At 49.5% G+C, this 23431-nt stretch overlaps 1 protein-coding gene across 6 annotated transcripts in view; it reads right to left on the minus strand.

The window, feature by feature from the left end:
- The window catches only part of ZNF185 (zinc finger protein 185 with LIM domain), a 46178-nt gene that overhangs the window by 12777 nt on the left and 9970 nt on the right, over window positions 1-23431 (minus strand). Inside the window, exons 2-20 of one of the 6 annotated variants that reach the window (XM_084790968.1) lie at window positions 21819-21899; window positions 20468-20531; window positions 20162-20285; window positions 19809-19874; window positions 18902-18943; window positions 18739-18816; window positions 18088-18174; window positions 17203-17286; window positions 16389-16469; window positions 16047-16088; window positions 14903-14986; window positions 14650-14745; window positions 13686-13772; window positions 12276-12377; window positions 11554-11655; window positions 9259-9345; window positions 4357-4533; window positions 1694-1891; window positions 714-824 (exon numbers count right to left, since the gene is read on the minus strand). In XM_084790968.1, the coding sequence (XP_084647094.1) occupies window positions 714-824; window positions 1694-1891; window positions 4357-4533; window positions 9259-9345; window positions 11554-11655; window positions 12276-12377; window positions 13686-13772; window positions 14650-14745; window positions 14903-14986; window positions 16047-16088; window positions 16389-16469; window positions 17203-17286; window positions 18088-18174; window positions 18739-18816; window positions 18902-18943; window positions 19809-19874; window positions 20162-20285; window positions 20468-20531; window positions 21819-21839 (1733 nt within the window). In that variant the 5' untranslated portion in view covers window positions 21840-21899. Of the gene's footprint in view, window positions 1-713; window positions 825-1693; window positions 1892-4356; window positions 4534-9258; window positions 9346-11553; window positions 11656-12275; window positions 12378-13685; window positions 13773-14649; window positions 14746-14902; window positions 14987-16046; window positions 16089-16388; window positions 16470-17202; window positions 17287-18087; window positions 18175-18738; window positions 18817-18901; window positions 18944-19808; window positions 19875-20161; window positions 20286-20455; window positions 20532-21818; window positions 21900-23431 lie in introns of all 6 variants that reach the window. The other 5 variants (XM_084790967.1, XM_084790964.1, XM_084790965.1 and 2 more) reach the window with 5 other exon arrangements.

A 23431-nucleotide genomic window follows, 5' to 3' on the forward strand; every position in this document is an offset into this window, starting at 1 on the left:
CAGTGGCTGAATGACAGGCAGCTGCTTCCTTTCACTCAGCGCCTTCCCTGTAGCACTCACCTGCTACTTACGCTGCATGACCAATCAAGTTCCAGGGGCCTACAAGTAACCTTAATCTATGCTTTGGAAAGCTGCTGCAAGCTTTGGCAACAAGAGCTGCTTCATGCTGCCTCAGTGTAGCCCCATCTTTGACCCTCATTTCCCTGCTCCAGTTCCCTGGCCTGATATCAGTAGAGAACTTTTTGGTACCTCAACACAAACCTTTCAGTCAGCCGGCTCCCTAGAATGGCCTCCCTTCTTGTAGGCTACAGGGTATTCAATAAGACAGGTGAAGCAGTGGACACAGGACTAGGCCAATGTCGTCCTGGCTTTCCTGGGTCTTCCCAGGCATGTCCCCCTAGGGATGGTAACAAGGCCCTAAGATGGCAATACTCTGCCTCTGCTTGCATCTGCTAGTGTCCTATATGTTCCAACTTAGTTTCTTGTTGAGATGAGAAAACTGTATGGTACAAGGCTTAGGAAGTATAAAATCTCTACTTGAGGGACTAAGGACTATGCTGTATCTGCCCATTTGCTACTGGGATGCTAGGACTTGGAGAAGACATGACAGAGAAAGCAACACAGAACAGAAGCGGCATCCTTTTACTTGCAAGGAGATTATAGGGAACCCCCGCGCCCAGGAGCATCCACACTTGCTAGATGCTCCTTCTTACACAGCTGAGATGGAGTCCAGCTCGCACGAGGCAGCTGGGACACACAACTGCATTTCTTCAGAGGTGGTACTGCCACCAACAGTGACTGAGCAGCTTGAAGGGCTTTTTAGCCTGCAAGAAATGAAGAAACAAATGAGCATATCTGTACTTCCTGAGCCGAACCCCAAGTTTGTCGCTTCAACACCTTTAAAACCATGCCAGTGTTTGGGAAGAGTGGCTGCGAATCCCTTCTTATTGCTCCTAAAGGTTTCTCAGAGACCTGTGACTGGACTCTCCTGCGATACAGAGGAGAAAATCCAGGCTAGACAGGAGGAGCCATTGCCCACTGCACAATGACTTGGGTGAAATTTCCATCTTCCGATTTCTACTCTGAATTATGGGCTGCAGCCTAGGGCCTTGTTCACTTGTCCACTAGGCTCCTGGGAATTTGGCAGCCAGGAGGAAGCAGCAGAGAAAAACAGTCTAGTTTGCTGTTGGGAAACCAGACAATGCTTTTGTAGGATTAACTCCCTCACCCTGTATCAGAACTGCATGCAGGAAGCAAGTCAAAGGACTTCGGCATTAATGAGGAGGCAGGTGAGATGCCATATCCTGGTGGTTTTAGCAGTGACAGAACTCATCCAACTGGGAACTTTAGTTATGGCAGTGAGTCTCACCCCCACCAGACTCTACCTGAGACCTTACAACCCCACAACTCGAAAAACAAAAAACAAAAACTCAAAACCACCCTGTTTCCCTCACTCCAACCCCACATTCTCAGACTCAGACAGCTTGCTGGACAACATGGTGCTCTAACCAGTCTTTTTCTAACAGATCTGATGTTCTGACTCCATGAGAAAACCTGCACTTCAAGTCCTTGTTTGGTCTGCTTCCTGCTTTGTAAAGGGGACTAGGCTTGTGCCGCAGATACATGTATTTGTCCTGGGTTGTGACTCCTGACACCTGGGCCAGGGCCAGCAAGAGGCCATGCAGGCCCTTACATGTTGGTACAGTCCTCCACTTTGACTTGCTGCTCAAGTCCACTGGAGATGCTCTGCGGCTCTGGGGTGCTAGGATCTGCCAATTGTTGGATAGCCACAGCTGGGTCTCCTTGTCCATCTTGTGGGGCCTGAGGTGTCTCTTGCCAGGTCTCACTGATCTTGGGGGCCACATTCTTCTCCTCATGAGCATCTGGAATGCTGATAAAGAGTAAATATTGTATATGTCATACAGAGAGGAACAGAGGCACAACTCTTGCTGGATCTCTGGGGTCTGGATGCTACTTCCCAAGGGCACTGAGTTTTAGCATACTTCCAAGTCAGCACTGATCAGGGTAAGAAGGCAGACACCAACTTATATTTACCCTTACCCCTCATACTGGTCACATGGTTTGGTACAGGGTAGTCATTAAGTATAACTTGATTTAATTATGCGGCTTGTGTCTTATTAATTAATAAAAAAATACTTCAGGTCCCCAAATAGTTCCAATCACTGACTTTGCCTTTCCATACACATAGGGCCTTTTCTTTCTTTCTCACAGTTGAAGACCACACCATGTAACCTCTTTCAGAAGTGAGCTCTTCTCCTTACCCTTATGTGTAGCAATAATTTTGGTTTCTTTTAAAAATAGTTATGTTATGTGAATATGTTTTTATTTTAATCGCAGCTGTGGGACATGGGGCTGCTTTAGACTGTCTACAGCAGCCAACTCTAACATATCTTGTACTCTGACAAGAGTGTGATTTGTGCCAGCTGCAGATAGTTTATGTTAGTAATTCTGAAGACTATTGAGAAGGTATAAATGTGAGAGCCCTGAAAGAGCTGTGGCAGCAGCTGCTCCCCCTTGCTGGTCTCTGCTATTGCTTTTGCTATTGCTGGATTGCTAGTTGCTGGTATTCTTATGACTGATGATGAAGATTAGACTTGCCCCAAGGAACTGGATGCCCCTAATCAGCAGGAAGTAGTCTAAAGAAGTCTACACCCCCTATCCCCTCTAACCTTCTTTCTCGCCTTCCTAGTGTTGGGGAGTTGGAAGGGATTGGGGTGGTAGATATAGGAACCCAAACAAAGTAACCAAAAGGCCTGGCTACACTTATATATAATGCTTTCCTCCTTCTGCAAACCGTAACATTATTTTGGAGCTATAGTCATAGTCATCCAATTAATTCTCCTCATACCTTGCAATCCACACGTAACATCTTAGACATCTGTGCATCTCCTCAGCTCCTATTCCCATCTCAATCTTCTATACACAAATAATGCCCTTTCCCACTCACCTTACAGCGTCACCCAAGGCAGCCAAATTAGATGGCCCAGATTCAGGGTTTATGCCACAAGGAAAGTTAGGTCATGTTGGCTTGGTTTCCATGACTCCACCCTTTACTAAGTTTCCCATTTATCCAACCATTGCCTTCTTGGTACTGCTCCTAAAGCGTATTCCTTCCCCTTCACACACTACCTATAAGCTGACAACTCTCAGCTCTCTAGTCAGAGGCCATAGCTCTACTCCAGCCTACCAGGATGACTTGTCACTTCAAAGTCAACATGGCCCAATGACTTTAACATTGTCATATCTACACAGTAACTCCTCTAACTTCCAATCCTCAGCTAGCTCCTTTCAGTATCCACCCTGTCACCCCAAACAGAAATCTAGGTGCTACCTTTCCATCACTATTACCTTTAAAGTCAGCCTGACACTCCTGCAACTCATCTTCTCATGGCCCTCTCCTAATTGGCCCTTTGGATCCCCAGGGTACAGTTTGCAGTTCACAGCTCAAGTGTCTGCCTACCCCCTCTTAATGCTTCCTGGCAGGGCAGCAATTAGTTCTTGTTCCCTGTAATCACTGTGAGGCTCCACTTACCTTTCCCCTGCTGTTGTGAACAGTGGGCTGCACACTTATAGCTCCTATCTGTACAGACATGAAGCACTGAAGAAAACCACATGATGTGGTGGTAACCACAAAGCTGTTTAATTAATGTCCCTGCTCAACTGTATCTTCTCTTATAGCCCTCATTACAATGACCTTGACTCTCCTCAGCATCTCTGTTCTCGGTGAGGAATCCCTTACTTTGCTCTGCATGATGGGCTTTTGGTTGTACCCTAGAAATCAGCGAGCAGCACAAGCAGTCTGCACATGATGATCTGTGCACACGCTCAGAGCGACAACGTGCTATGGGCTGGCAGGCTAAAAGCTGTCTGAAGAGCCCAGGCTGGGAAATCTCCCCATACTTCACAGTCACCTTTAGTTATAACCACAGTGTCCATCATTCATGTAGAGAGACACACCCAAACCAGCACTGCTCCTCATTCTTTCTTTGCTTTCTCAAGTATCCTCCCTTTCTCATCCTGCAGCTGTCTGTATGTTTCAACTTATTCCTCCTTTTCATTCTACTTCTGCCTTCCTCATGGTCTGTGTCACTCACGCTCTCTTTGTCCTCCTGCACTGGGAAATAGCCAGATTCTTTCCTGGATCACAGCCCCATGCCAGCTTCTCAAATCACAAGAAGTGGTCAACACTGACTAGGACCAAGGTAGCGGTATCCTGAGCACATTCAGAGAAGAACCCAGGCAGTGGCCTGCAGTGAGAAAAGCAGTTCTCACCCATGTTGTGGCCCTGATAGAAACTTTGGCCATAGGCAGCAGGAGGCCAGCGTAAGACCTTACCTGCCAGCACAGGCCTCTAGTTCCATCAGCTGATTGGGTGCACTGGAGCTCCTCTGTGGCTCTAGGGCGCTGGGATCTACAGAGTGCTGAGTGGCTGCGCCTGGGTCTCCCTGGCCATCTCTTTTGTCGGCCTCGGTGGTTTGGGGGTCCACATTCTTCTCATCATCAGCTGAAGGGCTGAGGAAGAGCAAGTATCAGATAGAAAGAGGCCCATGGGGCTGTCCCTTGCTGTCCCACTGCACTCTGTCATCTAAAGAGACAAAGCAGGCAATGCTGCCTCCTTGGCACTGAAAAGGGGTGTCCCCATGTGCCATAAACAAAGCTCAAGCTACACCCGAAGCCAGCAAAGAGAGTGTCTTCCTCAGCTTTCCTGCATTGGCCTCACCACCACGCCTGCACTAATACTCTCAAAGGTGGGGCCACAGGAAGGATGGTAGGCACGGTTAGCGCCCTACCTCTTGCACAAGCTTCCCCTCACCGTTCCTGCCTCCAAGGGCAAGGCACTGCTCGGGGAACTACGAATCCAAGGACGAGCTCAGAACCCATTAGCAATGGCTCCTAACCCTGTAAGGCCTTAGTGGGCAGGCTCTAAGCTGGTGTACCAAAGACAATGGGTGGTACGCATGCTTTTCAGGGACTATGTTGTACAAGTAATGTAATTCTTCAGCCTCGGGAAACTCAAACTCCACTGCAGTGAAAAGCAGCCAGCTGCTGTCTCCAGCTGTAGCATGAAGTAGTAGTACTCTGTAGAAAGACATACTAGGCCTTGGAGCAGGGTAAGGAGTGGTAACCCTTACAGGTCATGGAAAAGAACAATTGGTCAAACACTCGCAGGATGCCTGTCTGTGAGATATAACACCCTGGAGGGCGGGTCTTAGTTTCCTGCTACTCTACCCCCCCCCCCCGTACTGCTGAACTCCTTGCAGGTGCAGTGGGTAGAGAGAAAAAAGAAACATCAGGTAAGGCCTATGGATGAGAGATTTGTTATATTCACTGAAGCCTTCACAGAACCTGGTGGCTTAAGGCAGCCACTGGTAATTCCCACCCTAATTACACACTGCACAGAAAACAAGCCACCTTCTACACTTGCAGAGCCTTCCACAATGGAATCTGCTGCTTGACGATAGTTGCTACCAGTGAGAACATGTTTAAAACACACCCTCTTGTGTAGAATACAAACTAGAAAAAACCACACTTGCAACACAACAAAAAGGAAAACAACATGTCTTGCATTTAACATGTGATAACATTTAGCAAGGAAATGGCAAAACAGTATGCTATCAAATTATTAAATACTTGAAGAATGAAAATTGGCAGGGGAAACCAAGGAACTGTTTTTCTGGAGCTACTTCTTTTATCTTGAAGGTTTTTATAAAACTAGCATTTGATAATATTTTGTGCCCTCCCCCTTGGCGGCCCAATATCCTGCGTGCTTTACATAAGTAAACCCATTTAACTCTTTAAAGTTTATATGGTAGGAGCTGTTTCCATTATTGTTCATGTAAGAGCTGAATAATGTGCGAAAGGACCCATAAAGTAAGCAGAATCCATGCGTTTAGCCCACTATGGGCAATCAAACGAACATACGGCAAAAGCCCCACACCTCTCTGCCCCCTTGGCTGGGCCTGACTTCATGCCCCTCAGTCTGCTCAAATAGACAGGGAAATGAATTCACATCCAAGAAGGGGAGGTCAGTTGTGGCTGGAGAACTAGGTGGGTACTGCGGCAGTCACCACAGACTGCCCAAGTATGGCCACTCAAGTTGGCTACTGCAGCCAAACGCCCCTCTGAGATTGCAAAGTGGAGGATGGGTAACCTGAGCACACTGAAACATCAGGGACCATTTGTGGTCTTCTAGCGCCATCTCGTGGCTGGCGCGAGTACTGCATCAAGACAAGCCTCTGGAGCAGCCATTTCGCCTTTTGCAAAATTCCCAGCGAGCACCACAGCTGGCAGCTGCAGGAAATGGCCGCGAGAGTAGGCGTATTTTTACACAAGCGTCAGCCGTGACGCCAACGCCCAGCTCATTCATGCGCATGTCCACAGGCAGTGCACCAAATCGTACCGTAGACCTGCGCAACTGAAGTATGCTGCAGTCAAATTTGGGTAGGCACAGGCGCATGCGTTATTTATTCATGGTGCACGTCTGTGGTAGTCTGATTGGCCCTATGGTTCACTCTTTCATATCCTCAGTGTGTGTTCTCGAAGTAAACACAAGTGCTAGAGAAGGGCTTGTCAACCTTAATACTAACACTTTTGGCTGGATAATACTACTGTGTGTGTTGAGAAGAATCAGGCACTATTATCATGTGTATTATAGGTCGTTTAGCAGCATCCATAATTTCTACCTTTTAGGAGCCCCACCCCCCACCCCGCGGTTGTGGCAACCAAAAATATCTCTGGTTATTTGTAGGATGACTCAGGAGGGTAGGGTGTGAGCAGGACAAAACCCTGGTTAAGAACTGCTATCCTGTAGCCTGGTGTGGTGGCACACACCTGGACACCCAGCACTTGGGAGGCAGAATCAGGGGAGCTCTGTGATTCGAGGGAGGCCAGTGTGGTCTACTGAGTGAGCTGCAGGACAGCCAAGGCTACACAGAGAAACCCTGTCTGGAAAAATAATAGAAGAAACAAAGAAGAACTGCTGTCCTTGGATTGGTTTCCTATGCATGCTGGAGAAGAGAGGAAATTGCAGTGCTCAAGGCAAATGCAGGAGACATACCCTCAGGAAATTAAACAAAAACCTCAGGAAGTGTTTTGTTATGAATACTCCTCCAGGCAAGAGGCTGGAGAGATGGTTCAGCAGTTGGGAGAGCTTTTTACTCTTCCAGAGACCCTGGGTTTGATTCCAAGCACTCACATGTGGCTCAAACCCTCTCTAATCTCAGGGGATCCATCGCCCTCTTCTGGCATTCGCAGCCACTGCACATGGATGGTGTGCAAACAAACATGCACATGAAACACCCACACACATATTTTTTTTTAATTTTTAAAAAATATTTTTAAACCCTCACAACTCAAGCACAGCCAATTATTAAACACTGTCCTCAGAAATGTTTGCACTGATTTTTCAAACTGGTAAACATCAGAGGAATATACCTCTCGGAGCCTGATCTATATAGTCGGCCACATCTCGACTTTACTCCTCGTCCTCATGACACTTGTGGACCCAAGTTTTCTCCTCTGTCAAATTGCACAATCAGAAATTGTTCTTGGCCTAGGGACTGATACCTGCTGATCAATACACCAGCTGGAAGGTAATTGTCTGGTCATGACATGAGGCTCCCAACAAGTTACATCAACTAGCTTGCTGAAGTTTCTCTTTAAGGCTGTTCATTAGGACTCAGCTCTGCCACAGGGAACATTTTTGGAGAAGTCACTTAATTTTTCTGTTTGTTTACCCATCATCGTACTGGGTAAACTGTAAAGTACAGAAAGACAATATATTATAACTACCATCAGCTAATTTTTTCACTGAGTGTTAACTGTTAGTGCAATTTAAAAGAAAAAAGTGTGGTAATAACAAGGCCTATAGCTTAGAGATGCATTTTCTGCACCACCTGCACATGATTTAAAGTAAAAGGGCAACTGTAGTGTAATGTGAAAATTCAAATACTCATTCACCTTTAAGTCGTAAAACACAGAAGTCTCTTTGGATTTAAACCTGATTAGTAAAGTCTCGTTATTATATAGAACAAGGCCATGATCCATGGTCCCCTCACTCATTAGCTCCGCTACTCCATGCTTTGGAACACGCTAACCACTTTTCCTCCACAGGGTTATTGGATCTGCTGTCCCCCTTCTTTCTAGAGTTAGTTCTTTGTCTTTGCTCCCTCAAGCTGTCTCCATCAACCCCTGCCTGCCATGTCTATCTTAGAACCATGGTTGTTCTTTTCAGAGCACTGTCCTTCCAAGAAGGCATGTGAACCTGGGCTTCAAGCCTTTGGCTCTTCATACAAACTAGACATAAACCTGAAAGATAGTGTGGAAACAAAGTAGAAGGCTGTGGCAGGAGAACGGATCATGGAGAAAGGGGCATGAAGACTAACATAGCAAAGAAACCAATGGTAGAAGCCTGGACCTCTCCACACGTACATCACAGGATACATGTAATACAACAGCATGGATGAGAAAAACCTCACGATTTCAAATGTGGGAGTATGTGGTCCTATGCAAATGAGCCCCGCCCCCCAAATAAAGAATCCCCTTGCACAAGGCTTTTGAGCTTTAGAGTATTCCCAGATCTGGTCCACATCCATTCTCTTTTCTCTACGTGTGTGTGTGTGTGTGTGTGTGTGTGTGTGTGTGTGTGTGTGTGTGTGTGTGTGTGTGTCTGCACATTTGGAGGCTAGAGGACCGCCTCAGGTGTTATTCTGTTACACCACCCATCTCCTTTGAGATGGGGTCTCTCACTGGCCTGGAGCTCACTAGTTATCCTCCTGGTAAAGCACAAGCACTTTACCAACTGACCCCCCCCCCAGTCCCGTTTCCATTCTCCTTCGTAATAATGAGCTCCACTTCTACTTCCATCTCCCTGGTTCAATTCTTATTCTCATTGCTTGAGAAATTTCCATTTACAAATCAATATACAACTGCGGAAGCCACCCCCACTAAGCCGCCGCACGCACCCCTTCTGCTACAGCACTGGTTTGTTGCTGTGTCCTCTTTGTGGACTGGACTCAAAGTGCCGCCCCAGCAGTGGCCGGCTGAAGCAAAGTGGCCATTCCTCATGGGAAGCAATGCAATTGAATGGAATGCATTCTGGCTCCAGGAACAAGGGCCAAAAGGTTCCAGCTGGGTCTTCTGTCTGTCCATGTACGTCAGGCTAGCCCACAGACCCTGCTGGCCTCATCTTCCTAGCCAAAGCCTGACTGATAGATACCCAAGCCGCTACAGCCTTACCCCTTGGGGTCTGCCTTCTCATCTTCCGGGTCTACTGGAATGTCATTCTTCTTATTTTCTAGGATGGAAATTACCATGGCGCCAGACCTGGAGAAAGGAAGCACAAAGTTTTAGAAGGGACAGGAAGTGGTTTCTAAGACTCAGCCGTCTAGGGCTGGCTCTCCCCAGTTTCTGCTTGTTGGGGCAGACTACAAGTCTATTCAGGAAAGGTTTACTGACACTGGCTGCTCATCCTCCTAATGGCCCTGGTTGGAGGTCCCAACACGTGGCTGCATTCTTCCCTTCTTCCGAGTAAGTGCTCCTAGCCCTAGCAAATGCCAAGCAATGAGGAGCTGCTCACATGGCTGCTTAGAGGACTAAGACTCGTTTTTATTCCAAAACAGCCTGGGATCTGGGGCAGTATAGACTCAAATTCTGCTGTCTCTCAGCTCTAGGATCCTGGGCACACTGCCTGACCTGTTTGGCCATTAGTTTGTATTAGTAAATTAAGGAAGATAATCACGTCTGTCTCAGAAGGATTTTCAATTCATAGCCAGCTACTTCAAATAATAGAGGCTCCTTCACACTCCATCTGTACCTGCCAAGTTGATACTGGTATAAAACTCTCTAGTCTAGGCTCCCCTGAGTTAGGGCCTATCCTGTTTCCTAGCAGACTGATGCCTACAGGCCCCCAGCACATACATATGGAGAGCATACTGCCTTCATGTTTGCTCACAAGCGTGTTTATGCCAGCCACGTAACTGTAAAAACTAAATGCAACTACAGAGTAAGCTCATGCCAATGAGTGGAAAAGAACAGCGGTGCTTTCAAGGAAAGATAGTAAGCCAGCTCCTTAAAACAAACAGAACAGAACAAGTGGGCAGGAGGGATGGCTTAGATGCTGACGAAGCGTTTGTCTTGTAAGCTTGAGAACCTGGCTTCAAGTCCCAGGTTTCATAAGTGCGTGTGCACGTGCACGCGCATGCGCGTGCGCGCGCGCACACACACACACACACACACACACACACACACACAACATGCATACATATGCACACACACATACATACAAAATCAAACTGTGGTGGACTGCACTAAACATCCTACAAATCTAGAAATAGTCTTCATATTACTTTGCAAATGACTTTGAGGTTTAGCTTCACTCTAAAGAACTGGATAAACAGGAAGGATGACTCCAGTGAATAATCAAAGAGAAAGCCGCCCAGAACCAGACGCGATCATACTGGATCAGATGTCTTCTACAGTAGCCAATAGCACACGCTGAAGCAGTCTGCACCACTTGGGTACAGGAGAAAGAAAAGGCTGGCTAGGAGCCCCATGGCCATTCACAACTAGTGAGCTAGGAAATTTTTCAAGGAAGTAGAAATTGAAAGGGGATAAATGCTTCCTGGTTTATTTTGGGAAGATCATTCTGATGCCCACACAGACAACAAAACGATATATTCCTGGAAACTCAAAGAACTGAGTCACTGGCCTGATGACCTTTCCTAGATCTGCTTAGAAACAGAGATTTCAGAGGTGGGGCCTACTGTATCTTGTTGCACGCACCCACTGCAACTAGGAAAGTTAGTGAGAAGATGAAGCTGCTGAGGGAACCAGTTGGGAAAGCTGCCAGAAGGGGGTCCTCCCAAGATCACCCTGGGGAGACTGCAGGGTGTCATGGGAGTGGGCACTTTCAGCTCTTTTCAGACCAACAATTAACTTTGCTAGCACAGTTTGAAACTGTCCCATTGCTTGTGCCACGTCTGCATAACCAGCCGTTGTCTCTAGGGATGCCTCCAGGTTGGAGCCATGTGGGGATGGAGATAAACACGACTATGTCACTCTGCAAAGCATCTGATAAGAGCGGCTTGTGACTCAGCCAGGACATGCTGGGCTCCTAGCTTCTTTCACTGACTCTCAGAACACTCGATCAGGAAAGAGTGTGGGGCAAGCAGGAGATTTAAGGGTTTCTTCCACTTCTGGAAAGGGAGAAATAAGAGGCAAACGGTCTCTGAATTTGTCTTCAGAGCTGAGCCATGAAGTAAGAAGGCAGTGATGCCATTATTAGGTCATTCATCAGTTTGTTTCTTCCACCTTCCCCACGCATTCATTCTACTCGGTCTTTGCCGAGGGCTGGAACTTTAGCTGTGAGTTAGAGGCTCTGCAGGGATTTGAGAGCCAGTGATGGATTTGTGGGAGTGGCTAGGCTGGAATGGAAGGAAGTAAATCCAACAAAAAGTAGAGCACCCAAGGGTTAGGCTTAAACCTGGCCTCTCATCGGGGATCTGAGAGAACTGTCTCCCACCAGCGTCTCACCCTGTCCTTTCTGCGCCAATGTCTGCTCCAGCGGAGGAAACTTCTGGTAGGGACTCTGGGGCTCCAGGTTCCACACTGCCATCATTCATCTGTGCAGGCGATCTAATATTGGAAGAGAAGCATTTGTCGACTTGGATTAGGCTGCGACCCGGGGCAATTTACATGTCTTGAGAGTATGTCTCATGACTTGGGAGCAGAAGTCTTTTGGTTGCCTCCCTAAATTGCTCCACTCAAAGCCAGGCCAAGCCTAACTGGAGTCTTTCAGCAAGTATTTCTATTCAAATTTAATGGGCTAGAACAGGAACGGAAACAAAAGGTGGAAACTCGGGGGGAAGTAGGCACATTGGTGGTCTATGGTGAACAGAGCAGCAGATAAGGAATTTGGGGCTGCTAGTAAGCCGGAGGAGGACGACAAAAACCTTCCCCATCCATACAATCCCCATTTTCCCTCATTCCCAGGGATCTGTCCACACTAGGGGTCTAGGGCTCCCATGAGACGATCATGGGGACTATTTTCTCAAGGTCTGTGAGAGGGACAGCCTGGTCTGGAGGTCCTCCTCACCGCAGTGCAGGGAAACACTGCGGTTCTGCTTCTCCTCTGCAGACATGGAGCAATAGTGTAGTGCTGGTCTCCATTCAGCTACTGACTTTGGACCCAGGCTTAAATTGAGTGCATACGGGCTTTGTATTCTGGGAAAAGTTTACTCCCTGCAGTGAATTACCTTTCAGAATCTGTGTTGAGAATCTTAAAATTATCATCACAAGTCAAATCTCTTTTGAATTCTTCAGGGTGTGATATCTCATTATTGCTTTTGTGGGAAGGCCTGCAGAGGAAAAAAAAATGACTCTACCCTTCTACGCACACTCCGGTGGGGGCAAGTGCCTCAGCGGAAATGCCATCTGCCCTTAAAGAGCTGAATGTTTGCTAATGATGGATCGAGCAACTCACAAGTCCTCGTTATTAGTCCTCGTTGTTGACGAGGGGCCAGACTCTATTCTTCCAAGTTTCCACACATTAACTCTCCACATCAGCTTCAAGATGTGGGTAATATTGCCACCTATGCCTATTCCAGATGAGCCGCCTGATGCTCACAAGGCCCGAGCATCGCGCTCCAAGGTCCACACGTAACAGAACTGGAGCCCAGGATGCTGTCTTCAGAGTTGTCATCCTAACTCCTCTGTCAACCCTGAGGTCATCATGGCCCTGTCAGTCACTCTTCCCTCAGCCCTGTGATGCCCTCTGTCTCCCTCGCCATGTAATTCTGGTCTCCTTTTATCTCTTCCACTTTGTCTGTCTTTTGAACACTCCTGCTCCAGTGTCCTCCCGAGTCTGCATAGTCCACCACCGGCTAGGCTACTCACTGTCCTTTCATGCCATCAACTGTCACCCTTCATTCAGCTAATGACCTCCAAATGTCTGCAGGTAGATATGTGGAAGACAGACAGCATGGGGGAGTGGGACGATAAGAAAGGTGACAGAGAGGCAGATGATTGATGATGGAGCGCTGGCCCTAGGGGCCCAGCCTAAGTCTCTGATCCTGCTGGCCGGTCTCCTGCCTGCCCACCCGAAGGAAAAGGAGCTTGGACCTTTGTGCTCCCGGGTGGATGTGGACCCTGTAACCCTCCTTATCTGAAGCTCAGGGCACTGTGGCCCTGTGAGTGGTGGAGGCAGACCCAAGAACCCCACTTGAAGGCCCCCAGGCCTTCTCCTATAAACAAAATAATGAAAAGCGTGGTTTTAATAAACGGTTACACAGACACAATGTCCCCACCCAGCTGGCCAGTCCTGTCACTTTCTGAGGGCACTGGGGTACGTGGTATGGTCAGCATTGTACACTGATCTCATTCATACTAGAATATATTTGTCTCCTTCATCAGACAGAGTCAACAGCTCTGGCTTAGGGAGTCCCAGGCAACATTAGGTCTCAGGCCCAGGTTTGTGGCCTGAGAAAAACTAACTACTCATTACATAATTCTTGTTGAATGAGGATCAAGACAGTGATGGAGAACGCAGGGCGACCACACCCCCGACCAACTGCTCATTCCCATAATGGTTTAGAGCCAGCCTCCTGCTTTTCTCTCATCTTGAGAAAGGTGTAAGGAGAAACAGGGCAGCAAGGAGGTTCCAGTACCTCGGGGCTTCCAGGTCTGGTGCCACCAGGCAGAGTTCTGCTCTTGGGGTTGCGATCTGCAAACGGACGATCTCCTCATTTTTTAAGCTGCAGGCCAAAGGAGAGACTGGAGAGTTTCTGGGGGAGAAACTTCCTCTTTCCTTCTGTGTCAGCACCCAAGGGCCTTCTCCCTCCCTCTGGTGCATCCCTGCAGTGCGGTTTCCAGACCCATCTGCCTCCCCCTTCTTGTCCTCACCTGTCCTCACCTCTTAAGCCTTCTCCATATTGGCTCAAGCCACTGACCTGTAGGCCTCAGAGGAAGGCCTGTGGTAGGTTACAGCAGTCTCCCACCCAGAACTGACTCAAGGCCACTGTCAGACAACAATGGTGCATTCTAGCACATGTGCCTGATAAGAGGCAGCTGCATGATGGCCTTGAAGTGGCAGCGAAGGGTTTGACATGGTCAGTCTGACATTTCAGAAAGGCCACCCAGGCATGAGAGACAGCAGCCTGAAAGCAGGGAGGCAGGCAGTCCCCACCGTAGATCAGAGCCCATGGAAGGCTAAACCTCGTTGCCTAACTCTGTCCCTCAGTCTGTACCCTGAACGGACAGTGGGGGCCCTGTACCGTCTTTCCCTTCTGGCTTCAAGGGATATTCCAGGGTGCCATATATATATGCTTAACCAAAGACTCAATCCAGGCTGAAAGCTGCACTCCCTGTCAGACGAAGCACCATTCAGTGCAAAGTACAAGGAGGCCCTGAGGGAGCACCATCTGCAGAGAAGAGGAGCCTGGCAGGAACTGCCTGGATGCACAGGGCTTACACATGAGGGCAAAGCACACCCGCAGCTGCAGTGAGGTGGCCAGAACTTAAGACAGCCCTGCACTGTCACCCACTGCTAGACCCTCCCTGGTTGCCAAACCCACTCAGCTAAGAGAAAATGTGTCACCAGCTCATGGTCCAGAGCTGGTTCTTGCCACCCACCTGGGTTCCTGCCTTCCGGATGGACCAGGACTAGGCACATTAGGCACACACTCAATTCGGATCGCCTGAGGCACGTCTGTTCTCTCTTTATCCATACTGGAAAAGCAAAGCAAAGGCGTGCTGGAGACAACAGGTCTGTCTCCTAGGTAGCGTGAACTTGGCCAAGTTAGAGATCTGCCAGGTGCAGGCTTAACAACTGAAAGCCACCGCCGCAGCGGCCAGTCTCTCACAGCTAAGGTGAGTGACGGATTACCTGCTTAACCTAGGAGTGGGTCTTGTCAGAGCAAGAGGCTGCTGTTTTTTCTCAGGAGGCACGTCCTCATCCACCAGGTAAATCCTGTGGGTGAGAAAAATGGCACTTGTGGTCTTCCCTGCTACCATGGTGCTTCCTGGAAGTGTCCAGATGAAGTGGGTGACTAAAGCCATTGGAATGTTCCCTGGAACCCGTGAATCTGACGTCATTTACAAATACGTTCTTAGATGTAAGCAGGATAAGATGAGGTCATGCTAACTTAGGGCAGGCTCTGGATCCAATGGACCCACACACAAAGAAATGTCCATGTGAGTGAAGATAGCGGCCTGGACTGGAGTGAAGCGAATACAATTTGTCCCAACCCTGCCAACAGCTCAATTTTAGACTTCTGGCCTCCATTTCTGAGGTTTAAAGCCACTCAGTTGGTGGCACCTTGCTCAGAGTACACTATTCTCTGTAACTTTGTCTACACCACTCCCCAAGCCCTCACTGATTACTGCATTTTAGTTGGCTACGATCATTCAACACAGCACCACACGCTGGCCTCTGGGCCCTGGTCTGGAACAGCTGGAATGCTGGTTCCTTGCTGACTTCCCACCTCCGGCTTATTATGTATGCCACCGTATCTGGAAGGTCTTTGATGTCCACCCAACTAACGGCCACACCCCTTAAGATCCAGCTTCACATAAGCTTCTCCTCCATCCTCTATGCAACATTTTCATCCCACAGAACTTGACCTAAATAAAATAATAAGATCCTTCCCTCCTGAAGTCATCTCCTTTGCATCCAATCGGTAGCATCAGCCAGCTCCCATGGACTTTCTCCAGTGACAGAAGAGCACAGTGCAGGGCAAGGGCAAGAGCAAGAGGATGGGAAGGATGCTTCCTAGTGCCTACCAGCTTGTGGAAGGGGTGTGGACATCTCCCAAAGCCCCATCAGCCCTAAGCAAATGTAAGAACTTTGCCCACAAGCTGTATTTGCTCAGCCCAACTCCTAATTGCACAAAACTGTCTAAAAGGGATGCATGTGCCACCAGTCACTCAGGTGTTGAACTGCCGTCCAGAGAAACGCCTGAGTGGTGTCACACAACTCTGCCCTGCCCACGTGATGGCAGGAGGAGGCGTGCTGCCTGGGTGATATTTACCTTTTTGCAATAAACGGGCTCTGCAGCTCTTGGGTAGGACTGCTAAAAAGGAAGCAGAATAGGGACATGTTGGAAAAAGCAGGTGCCATCTTACCCCTCTCCCAAGAGGGTCCTAAGCCTCTCCTATTCTCAGGCCCTTAGCTACTTTTTTCTGCTTATCTTTCTGAGACGTGCATTGGAGACCCCTAAGAAGGTCAAACCGCCCTTGGGGGTACTCAGCTCATTCCTTTACCAGTCAGAAGAAAGCTGAAGCCCCAAGCAGAGGAGAAGATCTCAGATCATGGAGTTAGTAGTGGCCAAGGCAGGCCCAGGCCCGCTGGGCCTCATTCCTGGACAACTCACCCAGTCTTCTTAGCTGCCGAGAGGACGTAGGAGTGTTCCCGTGGGGCTGTCTTCTTCAGAATACTGCTGGCAGCCTGAGACCTGGGACAGTATGAGGTGGGGGCATTTGTGGGTGTCAAATAGCCTCTCTGTCAGTCTAGCCTGGGATGTTCACTGGCCACCTCGGGAGTACCACCAGGGAGTTGAGAAGGGTAAGCCAGGGTAGCACTAAGAATTATTCAAAGGAGTGACAGATAGTGCAGGAAAGATCCTTACTCGTGGTGCATGGGACATGTGTCCAGCCCTGCCCAGGACGCTAGCCTTCTCATGTTACTTCATTGACTCTCCCAACTTAGGCAAGTAGGTGCTGCTACACTCCATGACTGACTGAGCCTGGCCACCATTCTGCTGATATGCCTAAGTGCACACACCTAAGCAGGTGGCAGAATGCTATTCACTATGAAGCACCTCAAGAGCTTCCTCTTTCCTCTCTGGCCCTGCACTATCCGGATTCCAGGCCTCAAGCAACTGTGCTCTTTTTGCACAGAACTGTCAGCCTTCCAGGGCCTTCAGTGAAGGGCTGTCATGATGCTACATGACTTTTCCATGGACTTGTGTCTCCTGGCTTCTACCCCTAGAAGGTTCTCAGAAGGATCTCCTGCGCTGCACCAGCACTGAGAGACAGTTGCTAGATGTTTGCAATGACGCCTGTATCCACACACCATGGGCTGTCCTTATAGTCTGTGTTATGCATTTTGTACTCTGGCTGGTATAATTCTTTTCAGCAGCCTGTGAGGACTCTGGCCCCTGCTCTGCCCATAAAGGACAGCATTACCGCCGCTTCTGCTCATCTGAGGTGAATCGTCCTTCCTCTTCCTCGGTCCCTGATGTAGAGCTGCTCTTGATGTTGTACGGCGCCCTGTCGGGGAGAGAGGCACCAATGGCTCTGCTTCCTCCAGAGCCCTTCTTGTTTCATGCTACAGGCCACCGCCCTCAACATCTTCACTTCTTGATTGTCAATGCCACTAACATATATTGCTGTTGCAACACCGAGCCTTAGCCTACGTCTTAAAAGCCAGCACTCCTTTCTCCTGCTTTCTGTCTCCCAGAAGCCAATTGCAGTCTTACTACTTCCCTAGAAACAGCTGGCAGCGGTTCCAGGAAACAGGAATGATGGGAGCAAGAAATAAGCTGTATAAAGATGTGGACTCCTGGGAAGTTCCAGCCCAGCCCAGTCCAGACATCTGTCTAGAGGTCCCCTCCCAGCATAGGGGCTCTTAGAAAGAACCTCAAGGGAAGTTCAGCTTTAGACACAAAATGCCCACAAAATGACATCCTAAGAAACATGGCCCAAAGCACCGCTTAGCTGAGCCCAGCACAGCACAAGAACCTGAGACCTGAAGGGGGAGAGGGGTTCATCTAGGAAAAAAGTGAGCAGCAGCCCCCATGGCCATGGCTCATGGTCCATTCTCTAGACCCATGGACTCCTTCCAGAAGCTTCCAACAGTCTCTGCTTTGCCTCCGCTAAGAAGTGTATTGGGCATGGCCATTCAATTTTCTAGAGCTTTGTCATCTTCTGCTCCAGGCCACATCTGTAAGTGGCAGGGGTTGTCAAGGCACTAGGACTAGCTCTCCCCAGGTTGTGCTCAGAGGTAAGTGTGCCACCCCCACCCCCACCCCGTCCTCAGCAGGTTCAGTTCTGGGATCACTGTATACTCACAATTTCTTATAAGCTTCTGTAGTCATTTTATATCCAAAGGTCTGATGAGGAGGACCAGATTTAGCTGCTCCCGGCAGCCCAGAAGCACTGGAAGAGCAAGATATTCCCATCTGCCCAAGCACAGGTCCCTTCTGGCCTCTAGGTTTACCCATACAGCCCCGGAGAGCTAGGACAGGGGGCACTGGGAGACTTTCTTCATTGGGCAGACCCAGCTGAGTGACAAGGAAACAGCTTGGGCTCTCATTCCTCTCTTCTACAATAGAGTCCCTTCCTTTGACTAATAGAGACCCCCTTTTGACTGATACCAATGTGTTTAAGGTAACATGCTACCTTGGTGTACTGGAAAGGTGAACTAAAGCACACGGCTTAATACCCTCAGCAAGTGCAAAGTGCCAGTTGTGAGACCAGAGGAACAAGCGCTAAGTAAAATAAAGATGTGTGGGCACTAGGAAATGTGGGCACAATTCACATCTCTGTCCAGAGCCCCTCCCCCTGGGCGAGGGCTCCCCTCCCAGCTTCGGTCCCTAGTCAGTGGACAGAGGCGGGCAGAGCATTACTTCACTCCCTGGATAACCGTCTCTCGGACTTAGCTCTGGAGCAGGCTCTCCCAACCTTCCTATTGAGCATCTGGCCAGCACTTTAAGGAGGTACCTTCTTGGAGCTCCATTGGCCTTGGAGAAGCGCTGCTGAGAGTGAGAAGAGCTGTCGATTGTTCTAGTGAACACTCCCCTACAAGAGACACCAGAAAGTATTGAGAAGTCTGGGTGTGTCCCTAGAGGTACCAGGATGCAGGTCGGGTCTTGAAGTTACTTACCGGATGATGTAACCAGCGGGAGCCTTTGTGTTTGGAGATGTGCTGAAAGAAAAGGAGACATCCAGGGAATCATGGCCTTACTACTGATCTCATGCACCTTCCTTCATCCTGCTCCCAAGTACAACAGCTGGTGGGTGTCCCAGCACAGTGGTCAAGTGCCCACTCTGCTCCCCCATCTCTCCTTCAGCTCTCTCAGAAATACCACCATGGCTAACTCCTGCCCAGCCACGCCCAGCATAGCCAGGTATGCGTGCTCTATTGTTGGACAAAGTTCACCTGCAGAGTGCCCACAGTTTCTGACCTGCTAGGTACCAGGGCATTTGAAAGAGAACTCTGCCTGTTCTCTCCCAGATCAGGCTGCAAGTCCTTTGGTCAGAGCCCTGGGTAACCTCAACCTGGAGCTGAAGTGATGAAGGTGAAGCGCAGTGGCCTTCCCTCCGCACTCCTCTAGAATGTCTCCTCCTCTGGCTCTTGGGGCAACTCTCATCCCACATGGCAATGGAAGTGTGAAACCTAAAGGTAGGCCTCAGGCTTGGTCAACAACTGGAAAACACTGGTTTCTGAGTGCTGGGACCTGCCGCTTGTCAACAACAGATGGGGCTCAGAAGAACGGAGGGCACCAGAGAGAGCATGCTAGGAGTAGCTAAGGGGGCAGCAATCTCAGGCTCAAGGCAGGCAATAAGGGCCCCTTCAAGGAGCTGGCAAGAGGACAAGGACTCAGTGGATACTCCCGTTCAGCAATGTGAGTGCTCCGGCCCCATCATATTATTCCTATAGAGCCTGTTTTTAGCAGGGAGCAGATTCTTGGAGATGGCGCCCTATGTGTTCCCTATGTGATGTCCACCCCTTCTTGCAGCAGAAGAGTCCCTGAGGTCCACTTAAGGGTCAGCTAGGTACCACCTCTTACCTGGCACTGGATACCTGTCCAACAGATGAGCAGGATGTGGTGCGGTTCTGATTTGAAGACGGCTTTCTGCAGAAAGACAGGCACTAAAGATCATGGGTCCCCTGCTCCTCACCACTTGTTACCCTGTGGTCCCACCACTGCACCTCACCTTCCCCTCTCCTCACCCACTTGACAGCACCTAGGACTGTGGTATTTGTAGCCATGTTCAGTTTTCACTGGCACCTGGCTGGCCAGTCAACACACAGCCTGACCTAGCTCTAAATGGTGAGGTGTCGTCAGCATCCCTGGGAAGGGTTAGGTCCCATGCCCCTGCTGTTGCTGCCTTCCCTTCTGACCTTGCCTCCTGGACTTACATTGCATGGTCATTCGAGTCTTCACGTTTGATAATCCAGCTCTTGTCGCCCTTCAGTACTGTTCGGACTTTCATCTGTTTTAGAACGTTTTTGCGTTCCTCTTCGCCGGGTGGTAAAGGCTTCCCTGGCAGGGGCAAGGATAAGAGCCTTAGACAGGAAACTCCAGCCCCTAGTCCAGGGTCCTTGTCAGCCACCACACCCCATTATGAGGTCATCCTTTAGCTCCCTGGACAGTGTCCCTGTCCCTCTAGGGTTTGCCTGGGATAACCCAGGCAGGCATAGCAGCAGGCTCACCTTTTCCATTACCTCCTAATGCTGCAACACTCATGATGTTTCTTTCAATTCTGTTATTTGTGGGTTCACTAGGCTCCTGGGGACAAAGACAAAGACAGATTTGTCAATATGAGCATAACCATGGCTTGTGGGTCACCATGAGAGTTGGAGGTAGTTCTTCCCCTAAAGGCTCTTGTTTGGAAGCTCGGTCCCCATATGGCAATATGAAGAGGTAGTGGGAGGTTTAAGAAGTGAAGTTGGGGGGATGGGAAGAGGCTCAGTCAGTGCTGGGCACGGTAACGCACCCTTAGCCTCCTAGCACTGGAAAGGCAAAGGCAGGAGGATGCCCGAGGCTTGCTGGCCAGCCAGTCTAGCCAAATTGGTGAGCTCCAGGTTCAGTGAGACCCTGTCTTATAAAATAAGGCGAACAGTGATAAGGACCCCCACTAGTGACCTCTGACTTCCACAGATGCATATGAACAAGTACAAACACGTACATCCATACTCACCTCCTTCGTTCACACATCCACAGCCATACCCACCCCTACCCCCTCACCCAAAGTAAGGCTGGATGGAAGGTAAGCAGATCGTTGGGCAAACTGTTGTATTAATGGAATTAATGTCTTGAGAGAAACTAGTTCGTTTTCATGAGTGTTTGTTACTAAAAAGCAAGTCTGGCCCAGCTCTGCTTCCTCCCTGGCTTCCCACTTCACCACTTCAGTTCACTCTCACACGCACCGGTTCCCCTGCCTGCCCCAGTGACACCACCAGCCATGAGATCCTCACCAGAACGAAGCCGATGCTACCCCGTGCCCTTGAGTCTCCAGAACTAAATGAGTATCTTTCCTCCTGAAGGTACCTAGCCTCAGGCGCTACATCATAACAGAAAAATGAAGTCACAGAGGTGTGATGCTAGCACAGCAAGAGCATGCAGATTTCCCTTCAGGTGTCAGGGCTCAGGAGTCAGTGGCACTCCCAGTGTAGGGGAGAGGCCAGGGAACCAAGTCCCATTCCACCGCTGGGCGCCACGCCCACCGGTATAGGCATGGCTGCTTGCCTGGAGAATATGAAACTTGTGGGCAGTGTAGAACTGTGTGCCCTAGTCAGTTCTTAAGGTCAGAGCCCAGAGAGTGCTAATGTAATGATGCTGGGGACGCGATCTGGTAGTAAGGAGGCCCCAGCAGGATTACAACACATCTCAGGCAAAGCACCTTCAGGAGGAGGCGGGTGGCTTAGAGGTAGGGGCCAGGGCTCGGGGAGCCAGCTGCTTTAGGACTGGACCACCTTTCTCATACCTTAGTAGCTGTCAGACCTTGGGCAAACCAGTTAATCTCTCGGGCTGCCTCAGTTTTATCACCTGTAAGATGAGAGTGAATTTATCTACCTTTCTGGACTGCTGTGACATCAGGAAATATCACTGGGTAGTAGGACACAAGCCAAGTTGTGGTGACTTTCGATCTGTTTGCTGGAGGAAAGACAGTGTTCTCCAATTAGTACATAGAAAAGTGGGTATTTGTAGCCCTATTTGAGGTTGGCTCCTCAGCCTGTTTCCTCACGGGGACCCAGTGTTAAGGGGTGGCCTCAGCATCAGGTTCCTTGTGCTCTATTCTCCCTCCTTCCCTCCTCTCTGACTGACAGAGAGGCTGAGGGTGGAGCATGAGGGCTGATCCTCTGCTCTCCTTGCTGAGGAAGGGGAAAGGCCCAGAGTGTGGGTTTGGATGTTGCCCTTAATAACTACAGCTTAGCTCATCCTTCAGACCTGAAGAGAGCCTGGGAGGTTCAGAGGTGTGGACATGACAGAAAGCAAGGCCCTGGCTGTGCTAAAGCAGAAAAACCTTCCTCCGTGGGGTCTGCTACCCCCAGGATCCCTCCGGGGATAGTCTCTGACCCGCTCAGTAATGGTGCCAGCTGGCAGGACCTGGATATGTTTCCGTGCAAGTCAGGGGCCACTAAAACGAGAAGGGAAGGAGGCCAAGACCAAAGTAAAGTAGCCACGTCAGCAAGAGCCCACTCTCCCATAAACTGCACCAACTGAGCAGTCCAGGCAGGCTGAACCTTCTACATGCCAGGAATGGCACCTCATCATGGCATCGCAGCTGCCACATCAGAGTTCTGTTCTTCTGCTTGCATCAACCCAACTGTCTGCATCCAGGCAGCATGTGCAGTGACCCCATGAGCCAGAATGCGTGGGTACCATCAGGGCCTGGAGGCAGACCAGTAAAGCCTGAGCCCCCTCAGTCCCTGGAGTTTTTGGTGCTATCAAATGTGTAGTAAGCCTTGGACAGTCCCTCACCTCTTTTCCTGAAAGCAAATGCCCACTTGCTGGTCAAATTTTACCAGGCCATTTTTGCTGTCTTAATTTGTTTTCTGTAAGGCCTCAAGGACTGTGGTCACTGGTTTCCACATAGGAACTGGGCAACCCATGAAGCTCACGCCCACTATTAGCAGCCACATCTATGCTAGGCCCTGCACTAAACCCAGAACTTGTCAGTGTCTCCTTAATAGGTCCAATGGCCATGTTGTCGAGAAGTTTCCTAATACATCAGAACCAAATAAGCCACTTCTCAAATCAAGGCAACTCGTCCATGTGCAGAGCGCCAGAAGCAGAGAGACACTTGCAACTCCCCAGGGCAAAGGAGCAAGATGTGTGCCAGAAAAGAAGTAGGGCTGCTGCTTCCGCATCGGCCTCTTTCCCTCTCAGTCCAGTCCCCTTTTCAATAAGACAGGGAGCCTGAAAGGGCCTGGGAGTATAGCTCAGCGGGATCACCACTTGAGCATCCTCAAGGCCCTAAGTTCCATCCTCACCACCACAGAACTTGGGATGTGGTCAATTTCAATACAGGGGAGGTGGAGGCAGACGTACAAGATCATCCTTAGCTACACAGCAAGTTCAAGTCCAGCCTGGGTTATTTGAGAACCTCTATTGAGAACCGGCAAAGAAAAACATCACTGCTAAAGCAGACTAAAGACCAGGGCAGCTCACTGGAAGAGCCAGGT

The sequence above is a fragment of the Acomys minous genome (assembly GCF_964271855.1).
Source record: "Acomys minous genome assembly, chromosome: 7".
NCBI lineage: Eukaryota > Metazoa > Chordata > Mammalia > Rodentia > Muridae > Acomys > Acomys minous.